The sequence below is a fragment of the Acinonyx jubatus genome, chromosome X (genome assembly GCF_027475565.1).
Source record: "Acinonyx jubatus isolate Ajub_Pintada_27869175 chromosome X, VMU_Ajub_asm_v1.0, whole genome shotgun sequence".
Taxonomy (NCBI): Eukaryota; Metazoa; Chordata; class Mammalia; order Carnivora; family Felidae; genus Acinonyx; species Acinonyx jubatus.
Window position 1 is genome coordinate 107,271,211 of NC_069389.1, and position 22,898 is coordinate 107,294,108.

The 22,898-nt window shown below is 44.7% G+C and overlaps 1 protein-coding gene across 2 annotated transcripts in view; it reads right to left on the reverse strand.

Moving 5' to 3' along the window:
• Positions 1-22,898, reverse strand: part of GPC3 (glypican 3) — a 419,619-nt gene that overhangs the window by 86,517 nt on the left and 310,204 nt on the right. For both annotated transcript variants that reach the window (XM_027054341.2, XM_027054340.2), the window contains exon 6: positions 12,640-12,760. In XM_027054341.2, the coding sequence (XP_026910142.1) occupies positions 12,640-12,760 (121 nt within the window). The remainder of the gene's footprint in view (positions 1-12,639; positions 12,761-22,898) is intronic.

Below are 22,898 nucleotides of genomic sequence, written 5' to 3' on the forward strand. Positions count from 1 at the left end.
CGGTAACGATATATGAGCAGGTGACGACAAATGTGTATGGGGAGATTTTCTCTGTCTTTATCCACAGAGCCCACCAAACTCAGCACTATATGCAACGTGGACATTCAATAAATAACTGCTAAATAAACAAATGGTGAGGAGATTTTATATATGGCATATACTATATAAATTACATATCGTATATACGCATTATATTTTACTTTTTTTTTTTTCCCGATGAGTTTCAATTTGGAAAGGAATCACAGAAGTAGTCACGGTTTAGGGGCACCTGTCTGGCTCAGTCGGTCGACTTAGAGTCTTGGAGTCGTGAGTTCGGGCCCCACATTGGGTATACAGATTACTTAAATAAATACAACTTTAAAGTAAAAAGCAGTCATGGTTTAAGCGACTTCCAGGAACGACAGGCAAGAACAAAAGCCATGCAACCCAGTGGAAGCTCAGAGTTGAGCTGCACTGCAGCATCTTACAACGAAACCGGTGGCTTTAACAGTCATTTGTTCGGTGGGTTAACAGATTGTATTTATTGATCAACCAAGTTTGGTATGTGACAGCTCAGGGCCTGGCATTCCCTAAAGAAGAAATCAGCAATATGGAAATGGCTCCCCACAGGGATACTCTACTTGGGTCTGGCAAACAGAGGCAACAGCGCCACTGGGTTCTGATCTGGAGATCCTTCCAACCGCCTTCGAGAATCCATATGCAGCCTTAACGAACTGCCTCTGGCTTGGCTTCATCTTTTGTATCAGCTCATTAATGAGTCTGGATTCCTTCCCCATTTTCCATGGTATCCCAGGCAGGGACAAAGGCTCAGGCAGCAGGGGGCGGCTCTCCTTTTGCCCAGACGACAAGTGGTTGCTGGTCCCAGCCTGTGGCTAACAAATTCCAAAGTTCTTTGATGGTGGAGCCCATGGAATGGGTCCTGTCTGCCTTAGGCTCTGCAGTGCAAAATAGAGCTCCGGGAATTGGGGCCTAGGCAGTGTTCCTGGCATCTGTGACATCACCCCAACAGCTGAGAGTGATGGCGTCTCGAGAAAGCTCAGTAGCCCCAAGCCCTGTGAATTCTTTCTGTTCTGTCGGCATGTGAAATACACACACACTCACGAACATAGTATATGCCGCTCCAAATCATTCTAAATACCTCCTGGGAGGCATCTGCCAATAAGGATATCATGTCAGCCGTGTTTTAAATATAGGAACCTCTCACCATCTTCAACCAGAGGGCAAAATGCAAAAGGAATGCAGATTAACTTGCCCTGACTTTATAGCTCTGAAGTATCTTCACTCCATACCATCCTTCCATGAAAGGTCCTGGTGGGGCTAAAGATAAAATGGGACTTGGGGATCATGTGGTAAGATCTCAGAGCTGTACTCTAAGGGCAGACTGCCTATTTATAGATCCCCCACTTTAGGGCAGAGTTCAAACTTGGGAAAATTTGAAGAACTTGATTTAAACACACACTCCTTCATATATATATATATATATATATATATATATATATATATATAAAATTTTAAAACATTTATCATCTTAATTTTCCATTCAGTTACTTTGAGCCAAACTAAACTTTAAATAGTTCAAAAATCTGTCGAAGGTTGGCTAGATATATTTTTCCAAGAATCTTTAGGATTTGGATTATTATATTTAGAATTTGAAATCATTTAAGTAACAATCTAAACTAGAAAAGTTGCGGTCTTTCCATTCCAGAAATTGATAAACTGAGGCAAAGAGAATCAAGCCACTCAAAAGGTCACTCCCTTTATGGACTTTCCTTTACGCTGACTCTTCATACCATTATAATATGAAGAAAAAGAGTAGCTACAATGTATTGAGTGTTCCTACAGGCATTATCTCTAACACTTGTACTAACTCTGCAAGACAGATCGTAGTATACCCATTTCACAGATGAGGAAAGTTGAGTACCGGGAGGTTAAACAATTTGGCCTAAATCTAGGCAGCCACAAAGTGACGTACCTGCAGTTTGAACATAAATCTATGTTCGGTTCTAAGGTCTTTGTACTTTCCCCAAACTAGATTACACCGTGCCATGGCTCCCCATTTTTTTTTTTTTACAATGACTCTAAATCACACACCAGTAAGACTTAACAACTAAAGCAGATAGTATTGGTTTAACCAAAACTCATGTGGAACGGTAAACATTACCATCCCAAAACAGTCCTTTTGAACCTGTAAATAATTTTTTTTATTTTTATTTCTTTTTGAGAGAGAGAAAGAGAGAGAGAGCAGCAGAGGAGCGGAGGGAGACGGGGACACAGAATCCGAAGCAGGCTCCAGGATCTGAGCTGTCAGCACAGAGCCCGACACGGGGCTTGAACCCATGAACAGTGAGATCACGACCTGAGCCAAAGTCAGATGCCTAACCGACTGAGCCACCCATGCACCCCAGTCCTTTTGAACCTTTAAACAGGGTAAAGAATGTTTCACGGGCCACTCACTTCCATGCCCCGCCCCCCCCACCCCAACATATACATACATGTATGTCCCCCTTTACCCCACCAATCATGGCCCTGACACCAAAAGAGCTGCTAAGTGATCACTATATTTGAGAGATATATTCTTGTGGGTCAGTGAAGGTTTCATTGTTCCTTATTGCTGTTTCCATCATAATTGAAAAAAACAAACATGTTTACTAAGCTGGGTTTCCCCCATTGCGCTTACATAGTCACGTTTGTGAATCTACATGTAACACTCTGTTTGCATTTATCCCTGTAACTCTTCACTTTGCTGGTTTTCTCTCCCATTCCAGCCCACTGAGATATTTTTAGATCCTGATTGTGTTATCTATGTATTCGCTAACCCCACCTAGCTTCATTCTGCCACTAAAATATTATAATTATGCCTTCCCTGTCTTAAGTCACTGGTAAAAAACTTTAGGCAGTAAGGCTCAAGTACAAAGCAAACAACTAAACGCCTCTCTCCAGGCTGACACTGATATGTTAAGAAAATATTCTTCACATATGATAGTTAATCAGCTATACATTTACCGAACTATACGATCACTCAGCCAACATTACTTGTCGCTTGTTTAAAAAGGATCACAGGAATCTCTGTCAAACACCTTGCTGAAATGTGGGTACGCCATGTCTCTGCCATTCCCCGATGTAGTAAAATCAGACGCACGCACACACACATCAGGGGAAATGGCTTGATTTGTTCTGAGTGAGCCCACGGTGGCTTTTAGGAATCATCACAGTGGCTTCTAAAAGCTCATGCTCTCCAAGAATCTTGTCTAGAATTTCGCTAAGATGTGATACCAGGCTCCCTGATTTGTGGTTTTCACAATTCAATTTCTACCCCTTATTAAAGGTAAGGGTAAAAAACCAGGTCTCTCTCCAGTCTTTTGGCTCTTCTCCTATTTGTCGTGATGGTTAAAAATTTGCTAACGGTGATACCATGATAATAACCAGAAGACTCTTCAGTGCCCTGGGATATAACTGATGCGAACTTGGGCCTCATTATTTATGACAGACCACAAGAGTAACTCTCTTAGCTTTGTTTGCTCTTGTCAACTGCTTGCCCATGATACAGAATAGATATCACTCTGAAAAGTGATGCCTTCGTAGAATATGGCCTATGAAGAAAATAATACCCAAGTCAACTAATTAAACAAATAAGAACATGCTTAAACCCTATTGGGAAACTATCCGATTTATTGCAGTGCATATTAATAAAAATGTAATTTTCACTTTGACATTAGTTAGAAATCTGCTGGAAACATTCCACTTAACAGTTGCTATGCAAAATCACTACGGTTGCTATCTAAGACAAGCATACAGCTAGGGATACAGACTTGACCCCATTATTATTATTTTACATTTCACTAAGTACTAACACCGAGCCCACACAGGATATGGAAACATCCCTGGTCACGTGTCAAATAAGTTTACAGTACAGGGTTAGGTCTCAAATAACCACGGGGGCACACAGGACTGAGGCCACACATTTGGTTGAGCCAACGGACAAAAGGCTGCCACCCAGGGGCAAAAGTGTCTGCCCTGTATAGTTTCACTCCCATCGGCAGAATCCTAATGGCACGTGCAAGGAAAACAGAGATGTGTCGGTCTTCAGATTCTACGGAGATACTTTTGGCTCACGAGTACAAGGATGTGGGCCTTCCAACAGGAACATCACTGCCAGTAGGAATAATGTCTCCACCTAGTCATTCACACTCTCCCGTTTGGTCCCCATTTTAACCAACAGTTCATTTCAGAAGTGGCTGATGGGGACCGGAAGGCATTCTGTGACTGTCTTACATGTAGTAGTACGTTTGTTGCACGAATGCTCTAATGAAAAAAAAAAGGCTCATATGGGATAAAACCTTTCATGTGAGCTTCAAGGGCACATCTTATTGTGTTAGCAGTTGGAACCCTTTGTTTGAGTGAAATCTTACTCAGAAGACGGATATGTAAAGCAGATTTTAAAAATGTAGCTGTGCTGGTTAAAATAGGAATGGGGACTCAGAACACCCCCCCACAGCTTGTCTCCCACATCTCTACTCCCTATGGAACACAATCTGAATACACTGCCTGAACAACCGAGCTAACTGGCACAGAAGCCCACTGACTAACATGATGCTAATTTTGCCATTCTGGAAGGAGGAAGAAGGCACTAAGATAAATGAGTACAGTGCACCCAGGAAGCTTGGAGGAGTTGAGATCCAGAGCATGAGAGTCCCAGAACGACCAGCCCTGGATGTAGACAGGAGCCCGAGGCCGACTCTGGGGGTGGGTATGAGGCCGCGGACAAGTCTCGCTGACTCTGCCTGCTTTGGGTTCAGTGACCCCAGCAGACACCCCCACTCCAACCGTGGTGTGCGTGCAACGGGTACGTGGGCTGAGTGAGGCGACGGGCACCAAGATGTACTTGTTGTAACCAGGCACTAGGTACTAATCATAATAGGCGGTAAATAATTAGCAAGGTCATGCCTCATGCTCTTCTGCTTTTGGTTCCAAAGATGAAACTGCTGAAGAATGGGTTTCTGCCATGCTCAGGAGTACTGCGTAAGGAAGTGTGCTTGCGTGCCTGCAAGAATGTTCTATGTTACACAGGAGCCTTTGGAAGCCAGAGCAATGGCACTGCAACATATTGACGAGTTCATTTCCCAGCCTCAGCTTTGCCATTTCCTGGCAGTATGACTTTGGACAAGTCATTTCTCTCTCTTGGCTTTAATTTCTTCATCTATAAAATCAGAGGGCTGGACCCTATGACCCAAAGGCCCCTGCTAACTGCAACCCTGCACTTATGTAAACTTGTCCTTTAGCACAGAAGCCGGTTTAATATTGAATGTGACGAGTGCCTTAAATTGAATCTAAATTAGGAAATCAATTGAGTGGCAAAGGTTGAGTTCTTTGAATAAGTTGACCAATAAAATATTATATATATTGTCTACACATGATACGATGTTGGGTGCTATACGAAAGAGAGAACTAGATGCATGGTCTCAGATTTAAGGTGCTGACAGCCCAGAGGCAAGATGCATATTCATAAATACATCTAGGTAAAAAATTATCTCTGAATTCCTTGAATAGTCTTTGTGCACTTACTGATACACTGCTCAGAGTGAAGGCTTATTGGGGGGGGGGGGGGGGGGTAGAGAACAACCGTTTGCTCGTAAAAATTGTGTTGCATTTGGCCAGCAGGTAAATGTGAATAGCACATGAGACCTTACGGATTTCAGAGATATTTTGGAAATCTGTCTCTAACTTTGTAAATCTGGTCACCTTTGTAGTTTGATAGAATTATCTCGTCATATGTAGTAGAGCTTGTCTTTCCATAGCTGACATGTCCAATACTTCTAACTAAAACAAAACACTCACAAGAGAGTGCAATATACTGCAATGGAAAAAGATAATGTCTTTCCCTTCATTGCTAAGTCCAGATTACCACAACACTGCTACCCATAAGGTTTTGGCTCACCACCCCTGACTCATCTTCCATTTTTGAGTAATTTCATTTAATATGCAAGGACCAAAATACATGACCTAATTTAAGTACCTTTAATCCTGTAGATTCTAAATATAGCCAAGAGTTCATTTTCAAAAAACTTACTACGAAATACTTGGGAATTCTTCTTGGTGCAGGGTTATTAAACTGTACATGGTAATTAAGATATTAAAAACACATGCTCCCCCAAGCCACCAGACATTGTAATTATTTTTCAGGCTATTAAGCAAAATGACAGAAGATTTTTTAATGATAAATGTGTTTTGGAATGCATCAGCTAATTCCCTTTTATTTCATGAAATGATGTTTAGCTCCACAGAGTCTAGGTCTGGTATTTAAAGACCAACTCACATTGTCCTTTTGTAACTCAGAAGTCATTCATTGGCTCTTGTTAACATGCCATTGTAGACACTCTGTCTTTCACACACACACACACATTCTGACTCCATATGGAAATGGCCATTACTAAAGTTCTGCCACGCTAAGTGTGACAGACACTGGGACATAATTCCGTTTGGAAAGGCCTTTTATTTAAATCTGACTCTCAAAAGGGCTCTCCTTTTATTTTGAAATTTTAGATCAATGTTGGCTTTTCTAGCAACCATGGGACGAGGCCAGTGTTTTATGACTCTCGCTGGTTTTACTGTGGGAAGACTATGAAAAAAGTTGCTCCGTGTTTTCTACCATGCCTGAGATTCATGTAAAGATTTTGTTTTTAAATCACATGCTAAGGAGTGTCCTGGGTAGTTCTCTGACACTTAGCCACTTTACTCTTTAACTTATTAAAAGTTTTAACTTGCTATTTCAAAAGTTAGTGTCTTTTCATGACACAGTGGTCCGGCAGGCACCTTAAAAATACTTTTCAGGGGCTTGCCAAGGGGGATGGAAATGGAGAAATTCTACTGTCTGTCTGATTCACTTTTTACATTTTTTTGACCGTTTCACATCATTTTATAAATTAGAGACAGCTAATAGAAAGTTTGTCTGCTGTGTATAACTCAAAGCCACATCACAAAGTGTCTCTGTTTCCACACCATCTAGCATGGTGGTTGGTTTTCAAAGAATCTTCCTCTTTAAAAAATGTTTTAATGTTTATTTATTTATTTTGAAAGAGAGAAAGAGGGCCTGAGCAAGCGGGGGGAGGGGCAGAGAGAGAGAGAGAGAGAGAGAGAGAGAGAGGGGAGAGAGAATCCCAAGCAGGCTCCATGCTGCCAGCACAGAGCCTGATATGGGGCTCGATCTCACGAACCGTGAGCTCGTGACTTGAGCAGAAACCAGGAGTCGGATGCTTAACGGACTGAACCGCCCAGGCGCCCCTTGCAGAATCTTCCTAATTGAAGTTTGGTAAACAATACGCTCATCCTTTCTTTGCTGGTGATTTCAGAGCTTCAACCGTGGAAATTACTGTGTTAGGGACTCGGAAATTGTCAGACAAATTAAAGAGTTTCAGTTACTTGTACTCCTGCATATCTTCTTTGTCTAGACTCGTTAACCAGAGCAAGGTGTGCTGTGGCCTTAAAGAAGAATAAGGAAAGGCCGCACAGACTGAAATCAGTGGCCCTGGATTGTAGGCCTAGGCCTACCACTCACTACATGTAGGTCACTCAGCCCTTCCGGGGCCCCCAGTTTCTTCATCTGGTAAATGCAGGCAATAAGGCCTGCTTCTCAGAGCCATCGCGAAGATCAGTGTATCTAATGTACGTGAAAGAGCTTTACAGACTGAACTGTGGAGTGCAATTACATGGCGGAACGGATAGCCTTCGCGTGGGGTCACGTGGCTAACGCGATCCGAAGACAGGTCGCCTATCTGGCCCCGGAGGAGGGAAACCTTAGGGGTGATGAATGCAAACGTGTTTTCATAGTTTGATGCTTTCATAGCCTAACGGGAACAAGGCAGTAGGACAGAAGAATTGGGCGGGGGGAAGGGCAAGTTGAAGTTCCATCTGCCCAGGCTGGAGGACTGGTGGGAAGAGAACAATCTCTGAAAAGATGAGAGGTTACAAAGTAGAAAGGGGTGACCTGGGAACAGGGTGTTTTAAAAAGAGTGGCAGGGCAGAGAATAAAGTCACAAGACTTGTTCACAAGAGGGTGCTGGGTTAAAGGCTGACCTTGAGCTACAAATCACGGAATCACACGGCTGGAAGGAATCTTAAGAGGCCACCTCGTCCACTCCCCCGCCATTCAGCAGGACATTTCAGCCATCCCGAACAGATGAGACTTTATCCAGCTCTGAATGAAAAGCTCAGACACCAAATGGGCAGGTATTGACTGCTCTGGCTTCGACTGTTTACAACAGGCAGGAAACAATTTCTGGAATTTCATTTGAACCTGAACTGAAACTGGCGGCAAACAATAAACAGCTAGATTCTCCTCGGGAACAATAACTGACAGCAGTTTAGGGGCTGCTAAATTCGCACTAACTACAGAGCTACTCTTAAAGAGAGAGAACGTCCCCAACGAGGCTAGGTTAGAGGGCAAATGGCCCACAATATCGTCGGGGTAAGAAGGTATTGTGATCGTTCTTGGTGTTTGGGGGGTCTTCTCTCCACGCAGGAGCCTTGGAGCAGAACACTAACAAAAATAAAACTTGTTGTTGTTGTTTTTTGAAAGTAATACAGCCTAGCAAATTTCAGAACTGACGCCGAGGCCTTAAAAGCGTCCAGTTCCTCTGCTAACACACGACAATAAATCCTCACACAAATTGGAAACCGAAAAGGAAATAAAAAGGTCCTCATTTCCAATCGTGGGAATGTTACACATGAACTCTGGCTTAGGAGGAGGAGGGGAGGACATTCCACACCTGCAGGCCTTCCCAGGAAAGGGGCCCAGGCCTGACCCTGAACCCATCCCCTCAAGGTCACACCACGGGACTGTCAATCTGGAAATAATGTTACTTTATTCCCTTAGTGAGTATATTATTTCCAGTGCTATCAACAGCAAGTATAACCTGAAAGGAGGCAGCTGAGAATTTCCATGTGAGAAAGTGAAGAGTTATTTCGGGAAGTGCTCGTAAATGGCCGAGCTGCAGCCCATCTGGATGGACACACATGGGCATACCTACCTAGATAGACAGAAGTAGCCCTGCATCTACAGATGCGTCTTTTGGAGCATCCAACTGGAGTTTCATAGACACGGCACCCAGCGAGGGGCCTAGGAAAACAACATTGTACTCCGGGACTCGCCACTCACTTACATGTGAACCTGGGCAAGTTAACTTGATTCTATCCCCCACCCCCCCACCCCCCACCCCCGCTCCCCGCTTCCAATCACTAAAACTTTAGGTCAGTTTAGTGAGGCATTCAGTGAATCCAGATGTTTGGCAGTGTATGGGAAGCAACATCTGGATGATTGATCGCATTTTCAACTGAACTCACCGGACGTTTTGGCAGCATGCCCACACAGCCTTCACTGGCTTGCTGCCTCAGTTTCCCTAGCCACAAAAAGGGACAAAGATTATTTATCATCTACCCCGCAGGGTCAGTAAGGACGAGGCAATGTCCAAAGGTCACAATGAGTTCTTGAAAAGAATGATTCTGTGACGGTACTACATCTTATACTGTTCCAGGTTGAATACTTTTCCCAATGTAACCAGTTAGACGTTTAGAACAAGAAATCACTTTGAAAAATGCCTAAATGCTATACAGATTTGACACATCATCATCATCTTCTTCGCCGTCATTACTGCCATCCTAACATTCTTCCTCCACTTTCCTAAAATGTCTCACTTTCAGATTGAATCACAGCCAAAATACAAATTTTATCGAAGGTCTGAAAACAAATGTGTTTTGCCATGTAAAGCAAGACGGATGAGAAGAAGAACTCAGTGTGGGTGTTTGGAGCCCAACCAATTTTAACAGCTCTACTGAAACAGGTAAAACTGGTCTATCAATGAGAATTAATTGGTTGCTCAATGGTATTTGTAAGGGAACCAAAAACGTTCACATACGCATTTACTGCAGAGGTGGGAGAAAGAAACTATAAAGGTGACTTTTCGACTCTCACGATATACACCTCCCTACCTATGAAGTGGTTTCAGCTCTTGTGGCTGGAAGTCAGAGGAAAGGCAAAGAAGGAAACAGTACGGAGGAGGAAGAGACACATCAAAGGGATCGACAACCACACAAATTGGGGGAGCAGATTAGACGGGCAAAAAGTACTGGCATACAGCTCCCCTTCAAACTCAAGTCCTGCCTGCAGAGGAAATCCTGAATTATAATAGTCTTAACTGCCACATATTATCTGTCATGCACATGCAATTATATACATTTGTGTATATATGAAAAATATATAGAATATATAAAATACATTACACGTGTCATTTAGTCAAGTTTTCTACAACGGGGAGGGGGGGGGCAGATAAAATTTCGAATCCTCACGATAACCTTCTAAGAGAGGTTTTGATATCTTTCTATAGTACGGATGAGAAGACTAAAGCTCGGGTCGAATGACTTGCCCCAGGTTATACACCTAGTAAGATCCACAGCCAAATTCAGATCCATCTGGATCCAAAGCCCATGCTCTTCCCACTACCCCACACGGTCTCCCATAGGATTAATATCAAACGTGCAAAGTCTTTGCCGAAAGGCTGTAAGTATTTTTAGTGACCACTGGATCACATAGGAGCCCATGTCTGACACAGCATTCCCTTTAACCACGGTGGAGGTCCATGCTCGGGCCCTTGATCTTTCCTGGGACTGCTGCTCCCTCTCTTGTCTCTACGCACTCATTGTTTATGGCAGCTCTTGGCACTTGCCCCCCGTGCGTTCCTTCTTCCCCTAGCCTGGCCCACCTCAGGCCTACACAAACCAGCCAGAACCGAAGCACAAAAACCCTCTTCTGGCTCCTCATCACAGGCTGCCTCTTACTTTTAAGCACTTTCTGTGCTTGGGCTTCCCCACCAAGGAAGCTGTGAATACAGAGGACTAGACTTCTTGTGAATCCCAAAGCCCCTAGCACTTGGCTGAGCACATAGCAGGTGTCCCTTAAGGTTCGTTGACCGAAGAGATCTACTGATAGTATTCTTTTAGGATTAGGGGCACAGTGACAGCGCCTGAGAGTTTGGCATCACCAGTGTTGGGACCTCACCAGTTGAGTGGAGCCACCCAGATACAGCTGGTCAGAGATCATTTGGAAATCATTCAGAGGACAAATACTGCTATTGTCCCCAGGTAAAGCACATCATGCCCTCGATGTCCAGCCAGAAGTGGTCTACATTGTGCTCCGACCCCCTCAGAGATGCGTTTGGAAAGAATCCTACTATCTTTCACCAGGCTTCGTAGAACGTAGCGAGGTTGTGATGTCACAGAAAGAAGGATCTTTTAGGCCAATACTGTCATTGTCACATGCTTAGCAGCGCTGACGACTATTTATTAAGTGCTCACTGGGTACAGAGCACATTATTGGGCACTGGAGGAGTCCCACCCAAGTGTGTTGTAAATATTTTCACAAAGCCATTTGCAGTGAAATATACCACTGTTAGAAAGCCCTTCCTAACATTTTCTAAGAACCACAAAAATGTCATTGCTAACCTTCGTATTAAAAAACAAAACCATGCCAATGTCTTCGTACAGAAACCTCTGTTCTTGCATAGGATTTTAGTCGCATTAAAGTTCTTCCTAAGCTACAAATAGAAGTCAGTGGGTGCCAGGGCCCTCCCACCCATGGATCACGGAGCAGGAACACTGTCACTCTGGTAAACGGTGGCACTTTGGGTGGCATTTTTTTTTTATTGTGGCCACAAAGCAATCACAAGCAGATGGTACAACTAACTTCTATTTGTGTCTTAGTTACTAAACGCCTCATGAGAGGAAAAACTCTGTGTACAGGTCAAGGGAATCTGTGGGTGTCTCTGTGCATGGCAGTGAGTCAGAAGTTGGCAAGGGTGCAGTGAAGCTGGTCTTCTAGTATCTTCCTAGTGGCGGTGAAAGCTGATATCTCCCCATTGGAAAGCAATTTGGAAACATGTACTACAATGCTCACATCCTTTAACCTGGTAATTCCAATATTTTAAGAAAATGATCTAAGATAGGAAGAAAGCACCAGGCGTGAAGAGGTAGCTTTATTTATGACGGTAAAAAATTTGAAGCAATCTCAATGTCCAGCAAAAGCAAGCTAATTAAATATGATGAATACTTAAAGAAATCTTAAGCAGCCACAAAAAAATGATTAATATGAAGATTTGTCACAACAAGAAAAAGTGCTTCCAATATAGGGCTAATTTTAAGAACTATAAATCACTTGCGCAGCTCCGATTATGTAAAAAGTCTGTGTGACTGTGGTTTTCTGAACAAATATTAGAAAAGAACAGGTAAAAATGAAAACAGGATAGAGTAGTGGGATTGTGAGAAATATTTTCCCCTCCATTTTCCGAGTTTTCTCTAATATTACAAAATTACCTTCATAATTTAAAAGTGGAGCGAAGGGGCGCCTGGCTGGCTCAATCAGAAGAGCGTGCGACTCTTGGTCTCAGGGTCATGGGTTCGAGCCCCACACTGGGCACAGAGCTTACCAAAACTAAATACATAAACTTAATAAAATAAAATAAAACAAAATAAAAACGGGGTGAAAAACAAGGGTCAGAAGTCCTTGTTAACAGAAAGAATCTTTGACGAAAATGCAGCAACGCAGTCCCGCCCTCATTTTTTCCCATTTCCATTTTTGTCCAATGTATCACTTACCTGGTTAATGTGCTTCAGTTTGTCAATGATTTGACTGACCACTGGCTCGGGGCCCTTCATTTTCAGCTCGTGGAGGTTGAACTGATTTTTCATGCCATTCCTCGCTGCCTTCTGGCTATATCTGGAAAGGGGAAAGTAGAGAAAAGCTTTGTCACAGGAGAGTCCCGAGCCAAATAAAAGCTAACTATACGTGGCACCAGTGGTCAAGCTGACCACAAGCTCTGTTCAGCCTTTTAAACCATGGGATGACCCCATGGTGCAAAAGTAAACCGCTCAAGATACAGTCTATTTGCAATGGAGAACATTCACTCAGCAGCCAACAAACATTGATTCAACATTCTTTTTTTTGCTAGGAGGTGGGGATACAACAATGACCAACACAAAGTCTCCGCCCTTATTGTATTCTGGATCTAGGGTGGTGTCCAGAAGAGCAAGGGCCAAAGGCAGCTCAGAGAGATGAGAGCCACGTTAAGGGAGGTCCTGGGCCTCGGTTAGGGGGGCACGCAGAAGGGACCTTAACTCTGAGTGTGCTTTCCACTTAGTGGAAAAAGAAAGGCGCTTGCCTGTTCTTTACCTCTTCGGTCTCCTCCACTTCCTCCTCTCACCATTTCCTGCGGGCTTTGGACCCCGGGTTTCTTTTCAGGAGGCATTCCCAAGTCATGCGCAACATAAATTCGCCCCTCACCTTCTACGCACCCCCCCCCCCCGCCCAATTATAACAGAATAGTCAGGGTGAGGGCAAATTCATGTTTCTTTTATTCACGTTTCATTTTATTAAATTTTTTTAATGTTGATTTATTTTTGAGAGAGGAAGAGAGACAAAGCGCGAGTGGGGAAGGGGCAGAGAGAGAGACACAGAATCCGAAGCGGGCTCCGGGCTCCAGGCTCCAGGCTCTGTGCTGTCAGCACAGAGCCCGATGTGGGGCTCGAACTCATGAACCATGAGATCATGACCTGAGCCGAAGTTGGACACTTAACCAACTGAGCCACCCATGTGCCCCTTAATCCCATTTTATTGTATGCTGGGTTTTTCTTAACGTTTATTTATTTTTGAGAGAGACAGCACAAGCAGGGGAGGGGCAGAGAGAGAGGGAGACGCAGAATCCAAAGCGGGCTCCAGGCTCCAGGCTCTGTGCTGTCAGTACAGAGCCCGACACGGGGCTCGAACTCACAAACTGTGAGACCGTGACCTGAGCCGAAGTTGGACACTTAACCGACTAAGCCACCCAGGTGCCCCTTCATCACGTTTTAAATTACAAAAATAATAATGTTCATCGTAAACGATTCAAACAGTACAGGAATAAACAAAGCATAAAGTAAAAGTTCCCCACCATCCTATCCTTCCAGAGAGAAGCCTGGCTAACAGTTTCATATGTATTCTTCTAGGGGTTTCTACACACTTCTAGTAACACATAATTTTAACCCAAATCGGAAGCATACTAGTCATGCTGAGTCGCAGCTTTTTATCACTTAATGTATATCTTGGACATAGTTCCATGTCACAACACACATGTCTTGTTGTCATTCTTCTGTGTGGCTATGTCATAATTTATTTATCCAATCCCTGATGAACAAATGAGTCACTTCTAATAATGTGCTAATATAAACAACAATGCAAAGAAGATCCTTGTATACCAGTCTTTGCACATTTGCATGAATACCTATAAAGGATAATTTCCTAGACTTTAATCACCTCCTATTTCTAATCCCAAATTACAACATGCAATAAGTAATATTACCGTATTACTGTATAGCACTTTACAAGGCAGTTTCTTATCATCCAGCTGGCTTGAGTTTCTCAACCACACCGCGAGGTGGGTGGGGCAGACATCTTTATCATTTATTACCGAAAATTCCACAACTTCTGAAGACACAGATCTGGTTCTGTTAGGTGTTCCCTTCCATGATACAATGTATCTGCCAGTATGAAAGACATGCTTTGGAAAACATGTGTGGGGGCAGAGGAGGTCAGGACATCTAGTTCTGACTTTCATAATGAAAAGTTGCCCTCTGAAAAGGAAAATACTTTTTTTAAGTAACCTCTACGCCAAACGTGGGGCTCGAACTCACAACCCCAAGATCAAGAGTCGTGCGCTCTACCACCTGAGCCCGCCAGGAAAATATTTTGTGGTAAAGTTGAAGAGAACATTTGACTGCATTTCTTCTGAAATGATAGCCTAACCTATTCGGCTTATTTCACTTTGAACGTTAGTGAATAGACAAATCACTGGCCATCGAATACCAATTGCCTTTGGGGGCTATGCTAGAGAAACGCAAAGCAGCATTCTTTATTTATATATCTTGTGGCAATCAGCTCACTAGTCTCCTCTTTTACGTCCACATAATGCTGTTTAAATACCATCTCCCTCCTGATGATACCAGCAACTTCACTGTCCCTTTCTTTGCACCTACTGACACCTGAAGCAGAGACCCTATTCACAGATAAAGAGGTAGGGCTATTATAAATCTTCGGAAATGAACTTCAGGAATGCATCCCCAGAGACATTTCTGTGGGTTTATTCATATCGAAGCTTGCCGGCCACTTTCATGCCTGCTCCTACAAAACAAAGGTCTTCCTGAAGTTTACGATCCTCATTGGAATAGCGTAAAGACATCTGCCAACGTAGCAATTTTGTCCTATACTTCCTCTTCCAAATCATCTATAAATATGAAATCAAATTAGTCCCGGAGCTGATCCCTTGTAGCCCTCCAGTATTCTTTTCTGCCATTCAGACAAGCGTCCCTTTCACTCTATTTTTGTTTGTTTGTTTCTTTGTTTCTTATCTCCAAGCCACGGATCAGGAGCCAGGACAAAACACTGCTCTCCAATCCCTTGGTGACTCAATTTCGTAAAAACAGCTTTGGGTTGAAAAGCTTGCCAAACTTTTTGAAAGTCGAAATAGCATCCACTGTTCCGCTCTATCCATGTGCTATTTAAATCCTCAGAGGACTTTAGTAAATTAAGCATGGTTTCTGGTTACAGAAGTGTTAGGAAGAGCTGGCCTGTGGCTTAGACCTAAAACTTGCCTTTATTTTATGTATTCTGCAAAGCAGTAACCAAAAGTACCGATCCGACGGATTCTCATAGCGGCTTAAATTTCGTGGGATTGTTTTAAACCTCGGGGTCCTTGTCCTCTCTCCCCTGTTCTCCTTAGCCAGACAAATTATGGAATGGAATCTTAAAAGCAATGAGTGTTGTAATGGAATATTACGCAGACGTTAAAAGAACATAGTCGATCTATAGGCGGTGACACGGAACCAAATCCAAGATACGCTGTCACAGATACAAGCAGTGGTCACGAACGTACAGTGTGATCCCATTTGGGGTAAAAATGGTCATGCGTATGCATCACTCGCCTATGCCTTATGCGTGTTCAAATACAGAACATTTTTCAGAAACGGTAATAGCACTTACCTCTGGTGAGCAAGGGGCGATATTGGGGAACTGTGAATTTTTTCTTTTACGTTCTTCCATATCTTTTACTTTTTAAATCTTTATAAAAATTTAATTTTTAATGATTGAAATTTTATCTAGTAATGTTCTTTTTTTATTAAAATTTCTTAATGTTTATTTATTTTTGAGAGAGAGAGAGAGAGACAGAGCAGGAGCGGGGGAGGAAACAGAGAGAGGGAGACACAGAATCCAAAGCAGACTCCAGGCTCTGGGCTGTCAGCATAGAGCCCAACACGGGGCTCGAACCCGCAAACTGGGAAATTATGACCTGAGCCGAAGATGGAAACTTAACTGACTGAGCCACCCAGGCGGCCCAGGAGTTAATTTTCGTAAAGAGTTATGTCGGCCACGACTAGCAGCCCAGCCTAAAGGTGACTTCTGATGTCAGAACAGATATTTACAGAATGCAACATGCACGATGTCACCCCAGAACACCTTCAAACCTCAGATGCTTATCATCAGGTCACGAACTCTGCTTTGTTAGGTTAAACACCGCCTGTGTGTTTTCTCCTCTTCAACGAGCTAACTCCAACCGGCTTATTTCAAAAGGACAGTAGATCAGTGAGGCTGTGAATATGGATGTACATTATTATGAGTACCTTCTCTCAAAAGGAAGCAGAAAAGTTGTTCAAGGTCTTGCTCACCTTCCCCGCAGGGGCCTAAAAAGACCTTTCCTGAAAGGAACCGAGGGCCTCCGTGAACCACTCTGATTCATCCTGACCCGCGGCCCTTGTGTGTAACTGGATCGTGAGGAGCATCCTACTTGCTCCCGTTCTTATGTGCATTCCATTCGCCAGCCCATAAAGTCTGTGAGGTCTTCGAGGGCAGAGGCTTGGTTAGTTCTCTTTCGTACTACCCAAAGCACCTCGTGGTACTTACAATAACAATAGCGGTCAGAACCGAACGCTTTCTGTGCCAGATACGGTTCACAGCGCTAAGAAAAAAGAAAACGTGTACTATCTCACTGACTCCTCTGAACAACCCAATGAGACAGACACTATTATTTTCCTTGGAGTTTTTAAAAAATGCTTATTTATTTTGAGAGAGAAAGAGAGAGAGAGAGCGTGTACACACGCATGTGTAAGCGGGGTGGGGGGGGCAGAGAGAGAGAGAGAGAGAGAGAGAGAGAGAGAGAGAATCCCCAGCAGGCTCTGTGCTCTCAGCACAGAGCCCAACCTGAGGCTCAATCCCATGAACTGTGAGATCGTGACTGAAGCTGAAACCAGGAGGCGCGTGCTTAACCGACTGAGCCACCCAGGTGCCCCAAGACAGACACTATTATTATCAGCCCTGTTTTACAGATGAGGAAACTGAGGTGCGGAGCAGTGAAGTCACCTGCCCAAGAAAGCTGGAGTTTGCAACCTTTAGCTGCCTCTGTGACCTTTAAGATCTTAGTTTTTTACGTAATCTCTACGCCCAACACGGGGCTTGAAATCACAACCCCGAGGCTGACAGTCACATGCTCCACTGGAAGGCAGTCCTAGCTACCTCTGTTCTTTTTTCTTTTTAAGATTATTTATTTTGAGAGAGAGAGAGAGAGAGAGAGAGAATGCGCACGAGCACGAGCAGGGGGAGGGGCAGAGAGACGCAATCCCAAGCAGGCCCCACACGGTCAGCGCAGAGCCCGGCGTGGGGCACGATCCCGTGAACGGTGAGATCATGACCTGAGCCAAAATCGAGAGTCAGACGCTTAACCGACTGAGCCGCCCACGTGCCCCAACTGCCTCTGTTCCTAACCACTGTGCCGCTACTGCTCCCTTAGAGATGGTCCACGCTGACTAGACATGTGCCATTTCCTCGTCACACAGCTCCACTGTGTGACACAATTCACGGGCTACCCGCGAGGCTCCTCAAGGCTCACCACGGGGCACGCGACGGCAGCTCTCGTCACCTACTCCGCAGACCCCCGAGCTTGCCCTCGAAAACCCTCGGGGAGAAGCCCCGTGTATGGAGTTTCTTCCGCTAAACACAGACCCAACAGTGTCGCTATTCGGCGAAATATACGCGTCCTTGGGAGATACGGTGTTGAGGTCAGAGAAGCAAAACATCCACCAGCACCATACCACGAGACAAGCACCAAAGGTGATTTGAAACCTCTGAGGAAAACAGGAAAACAAATGCAAGAGAATGTTGTGTTCAATGACTCCCCGCCTTCGGCACCTTGGCTACAGAGATGTGACATACGTGATGTGCCCTGGGGAATGTTATGTAACACGCATGCTCTGGGCTTCAAGCCCAGAGGGACTCGGTTACGGGTGTCTCCATAGTTTGGCATTAATTAATTAGTTAATTAATGCAGCACTTCATTTCCGTCCTCTCCCTCTGTGCCACGGGCATACGTGGTTCCTGAGAGGCTCTGAATGAGGACAAGCCATTGAAGCGCGGATCCTCACCCACAGACGGCCCAGAGTGTCGGGAACGGGGACGCTGCGGGCCATGGAGGATTGTAACGATGAGTTAGCTACTTAGTGACACTCATCTGTAATTAGATTAATTGTCCTCTCTCAGGAATACTGCTTCCTTCCTAAGCTTTGACGTGGCTCTGGCAGTGAATACCGGCCAGCAGAGAAGAAAAAATGAACAGGGAGAGGAGGTTCCTATCCCCGGAATCTAAAGTTTTCTTAACTGGACATGCTCCATGCGATCTGAGAAGCGTCACCTTTAAGCATTACACGTGGTGCCTTTGCCTTCTCTCCTCCACTTGGGTATCTGCTTAGCACAAAAGTGAATGCCATAATGCCAAGAAAACCCTATTCGTGAAGTGAAAAGGGGGACATGCTTCTGTTCAGGCAGATTGGTCAGGGATGGGGGAGGAGGGGGGAGACCGGTGCAAAAGCCATCAAGAGAAAAGGAACCTAATTAAAACAGGACATCTGGGCATGCTTGTCTTGGGACAGTTGAAGCAAAGAGAGCACTTGTAGAAGAGGAATAGAGTCAAACAAGCGTAAAATGGGCGATCTTTTCTTCCCATTTCTGTGCTGGCTGAGGCAGCAAGGGTGTAGTAGAAAGAAATCAATGAATTCAAATGTAGAAAACACTGCAAATGGAAGCACTCTTAACAGATCATCTTGTCCGATCCACTCATTGGCAGGTGAAGACACTGAGACCCAGAGAGGGGCTTTTCTAACAAGCACAAGTTGTTAGTATCACAATCCTCGCTTTAGAAGAAATTCCATTCTTTGAAAGGTTCCTGAAATGCACATTGCTAATTTCAAACATGGCTAGCACGGATATAAGACAGGGAGGCTGCTAGAAAATTCACTTTCCTTCTTCCCCTAGGCATTAGAATGGTGGCAAGTGTTTCAGAGCAAGTCTTAGAAGGACTGACTCTCTCCCCCGCCCAAAATATGTGATTTTACAAAAGCTTAATTTGCTGCCAGATTATATAGACATCTAGGAGTAAGTTATAGAGCTCACATTCTCAGAGCGCCATCTTATGGAAAGATTGCGGTATTGCATGCAGCCCCTGATTTATCAGCTCGTTTCTCTGCAAAGTACTCCAGCCACAATAATCACTGTGGAAAAATGGGATAATTGAAAGAGTATAAATAGCTTTCAAAACAAACTAGAGCATCGTATTAAGAGGCCTAAGAAAATGTTCTTCTTTCTATCCAACACGCAGTCTTAATTCACATAAATGAACAGAAAAATAAAGCAAAGGTAAGAATAGCTGAGTTTTGTAAATGCATTTAATAGAGCTAGCAACAGTTTGCTTCTTATTTATTTATGCACGTATTTAAAAGAAAATATTTTCTGTATTTGTAGGCACAGCAGTACCACTGGAGAGCAAATTTCAAGCAGGAGAGTGCCAGAAACATGTATCCACCATACTCCACGAAGTACCTCTGTCCTCAAACAATAGCCTTTCAGCGATTAATTACAAATACATTTCAACAGAAAGGAAGCAAAAGCTAGAGAAGAAACCAGAGAGATGTGAACAATCTATATCTCATTGAGTGGGCATTAGCTATAGAAGGGAAGAACTGTATTAGAATCTATTTTGTTTTGTTTTTTTAACCTAGTTTCAAACCTCCCTGTGAGGAGGGACTACAAGATTGGTCTTGGAATATAATCAAGAAGTCATTTAAACCTATAGAAGTGAAGAATATTTTCCAGATGGTGAGGAAAGCGTGAGAAGTTGAGAATCACCCGCCCCAGGGAGAAGAGTCTGGCTGTGGGGAGCAGCCCCCCTGCAGAGAAGGGAAGGTAGAGAGAAAATGGGGGAGATGGGATCATCTGAACGTTTGTCTAAAGAAGCAAACTCTGCAGATGAACCTCGAGGTGAGGAGAGAGAAAAGTAAGAAAGGAGGCCTAAGTGATTCTTGTGAGAAAGACTCCAGGATAGGCAGGGCCTGGTGTGCAGGGACACCGGTGACAACTGCCTTCTGGGCCGTGAGCCCAACCACCTGACCAGTCAGGATGAGAGGCCAGGACCAGCGGCACCGCTGAAGGGTTCTCTGGGGGGTGTCCTTGAGGGAGGACATATCAAGGAGGAGAGGACCTGGGCCCAGTTTAACTCTTACAAAACCAGAAAGCGATATATAACTCAGAAGCTCAGTAACTGGGGGGTAGGGATGTAACAGAACACTGTGTGCAGTGGGGATTTATTATTCAATCACCCCGAACTCATTTATCAAGTCCCTCTAGACCAGAGAGCTAGCCCAGAAAACCAGATGTTTTCTTGTCCCACTGGAATTAAGCCAAAAGGAAATGATCTTTACCTGTTTTTAAGTTAGTTCTTTTTTTAAGTTAGATTTTAACTCGTGGGAATGAATATCAGAGTTGGAAAGAGCCCTTGAAATCATTTAGTCCCACGCCCTCCTCTTACACATGGGCAAACTAGGGCCCAGAGGGACCAAGCAGTAGCCGTTCAAGCTATTATTGGCATCGGTGCTGGTGGGACTTAAATGGGGCTGTAACTCTCCCCCAAATAGAAGAGCCGAGCAGGAGTCAGACCACGGGTCACATACCTCAACGACATCTGAGAGCTTATGAAGACTGCAAGTACAAAATGCGCTTCAGAAGGGTTGGGACACGCGGCGGCGGAAAGAGCACCGGCTTTGTGGTCAAGACATAGGTTCAAAAGCTGGTTCCACCACTTAACCGTGCGCCTTTTGACAAACGATGAAACCCTGCTGGGCTTCGAGTTTCCTCATCCGTAAAATGGGGATGATGCCACCTGCATTGTCTAGAGGACTACCTGATATCCCGAATGCCAGTAAATTAGGATAACATAGGCAATGTGCTTCCAACGGTGGCCAGCATGTCTGGATGAGGGTTGTTATCACGTGAAAGCACTGAACGCAGCGCCCGATGTGCAGGAGGTGTTCAATAAATGTTATTTGTAGAGGACTTCCTGAGACAGGATGAATAAACCTTGCAATGAATAGTCAGGGCAAAGCTTCAGATCCATCCAGGCCTGCGCTGCAGAGACTTAGTATAATGGAAGAGTCTCCATTGTGTTAAGTATGCCCCCACTAAAGCATGAGTCCATGCAGGGGTACCAGCGGTTTAGGATGAGGGAAGAATGGGCAAGGCCGAAAGCACTAGAGCTTTCTTTCGTGTTATGATTGCGCAGTGATGTGTGTGTGGCTGGGGCAGAGCGTGTGGCCCTGGCTAAAGGGGACCCTTCAGCAGAGATGTCCTCACACAAAACTTCCGGGGGAAGGGGACTCCGGGGGGAGGAGGGAGACTTCCCAGACGGGACTTCGAATGGTTCAAAATCAACTGTCACCCATTAAAGAACAAATCATTTTACTGAGGCCCCGGGGCAGACAGCCAGGTTTCACCAGCGACCAACTTGGGATGTCAGAAGCCCGTTCCGCTCACTCGTCCCCCCACATTTCACATCTCTCCTCTCTGTGATACAAAAATCATCTGCTCCCACTTTGCAGAAGTGTCACAAGTAATGAATTAGACGGCTCTTGAAAACACCCACACGCTCTTCAAATCTCTCTCTTCAGAACACTGCATTGTCTGTCTCAGGTCCCCGCAGGGCCCGCAACAAACATCCATTCTTTAATGCGGTGATCTGCAAAATGAAGAAAAGGACCCTCGAAGTCGACCTACAGTCACACTTCACTGACCAGTTTGAGAGGCAGGCGAGTCTGAGTGAGGGAAAACGGGGACTTCTTTTTTCCCTTGTGTTGCCTTTCAAGCATACGGAGTCACACAGCGGAGAGCCTCCTGAATGTTGCTTTGGATGTCCCGCCGAACCTTATTTAATGAGCCACCAGAGATCATGAGGGAAGGACACACTGTTTCCCTGTGAATAGGTACTGCCGAAGTACTTGAAAGGAAAGCTCGACGTTCCTGCCACCGTTTCGCCGTCAGCTCCTCTTGTCTTAGCCGCAGTCGGGTCCAGGCCTCAGAATAATCCTCACTGAGCACGCTAGGCCTACCAGCCCCTGAGCCAGTGGTAACAGAGGCAGGAAGGTTATCACTCGGCTGACTGGCTCTGGAATTAGTCTTGCTCCTCAAAGCCAGCCTTGCTGGTGTCTGGAGTGAACCCCAGACGTTCAGGCAGGACTTCCTCTTGCCAGCTAGATGGATGTCCCCGGGCCATGCAAACCTAAACTCCATCCTGGTTTCCTTGTTTGGATTCATCTGTGGCTCGGCCCTCCGCTTTACCCAGTGCCGGGCATACAGTAGGCAGTCAGTAAATGTCTGTTGAACTCAACGGACACCGAAGGCCTCACCCAAAGCTCAGCCTGTATGGTGGGGAGACTCTAACCTACTCTCCCCAGCTCTTGTCAGCTTGGTCCCCTCTGGGGCCTCCCCCTGCCCCAAATCTGCAGTCATTGAC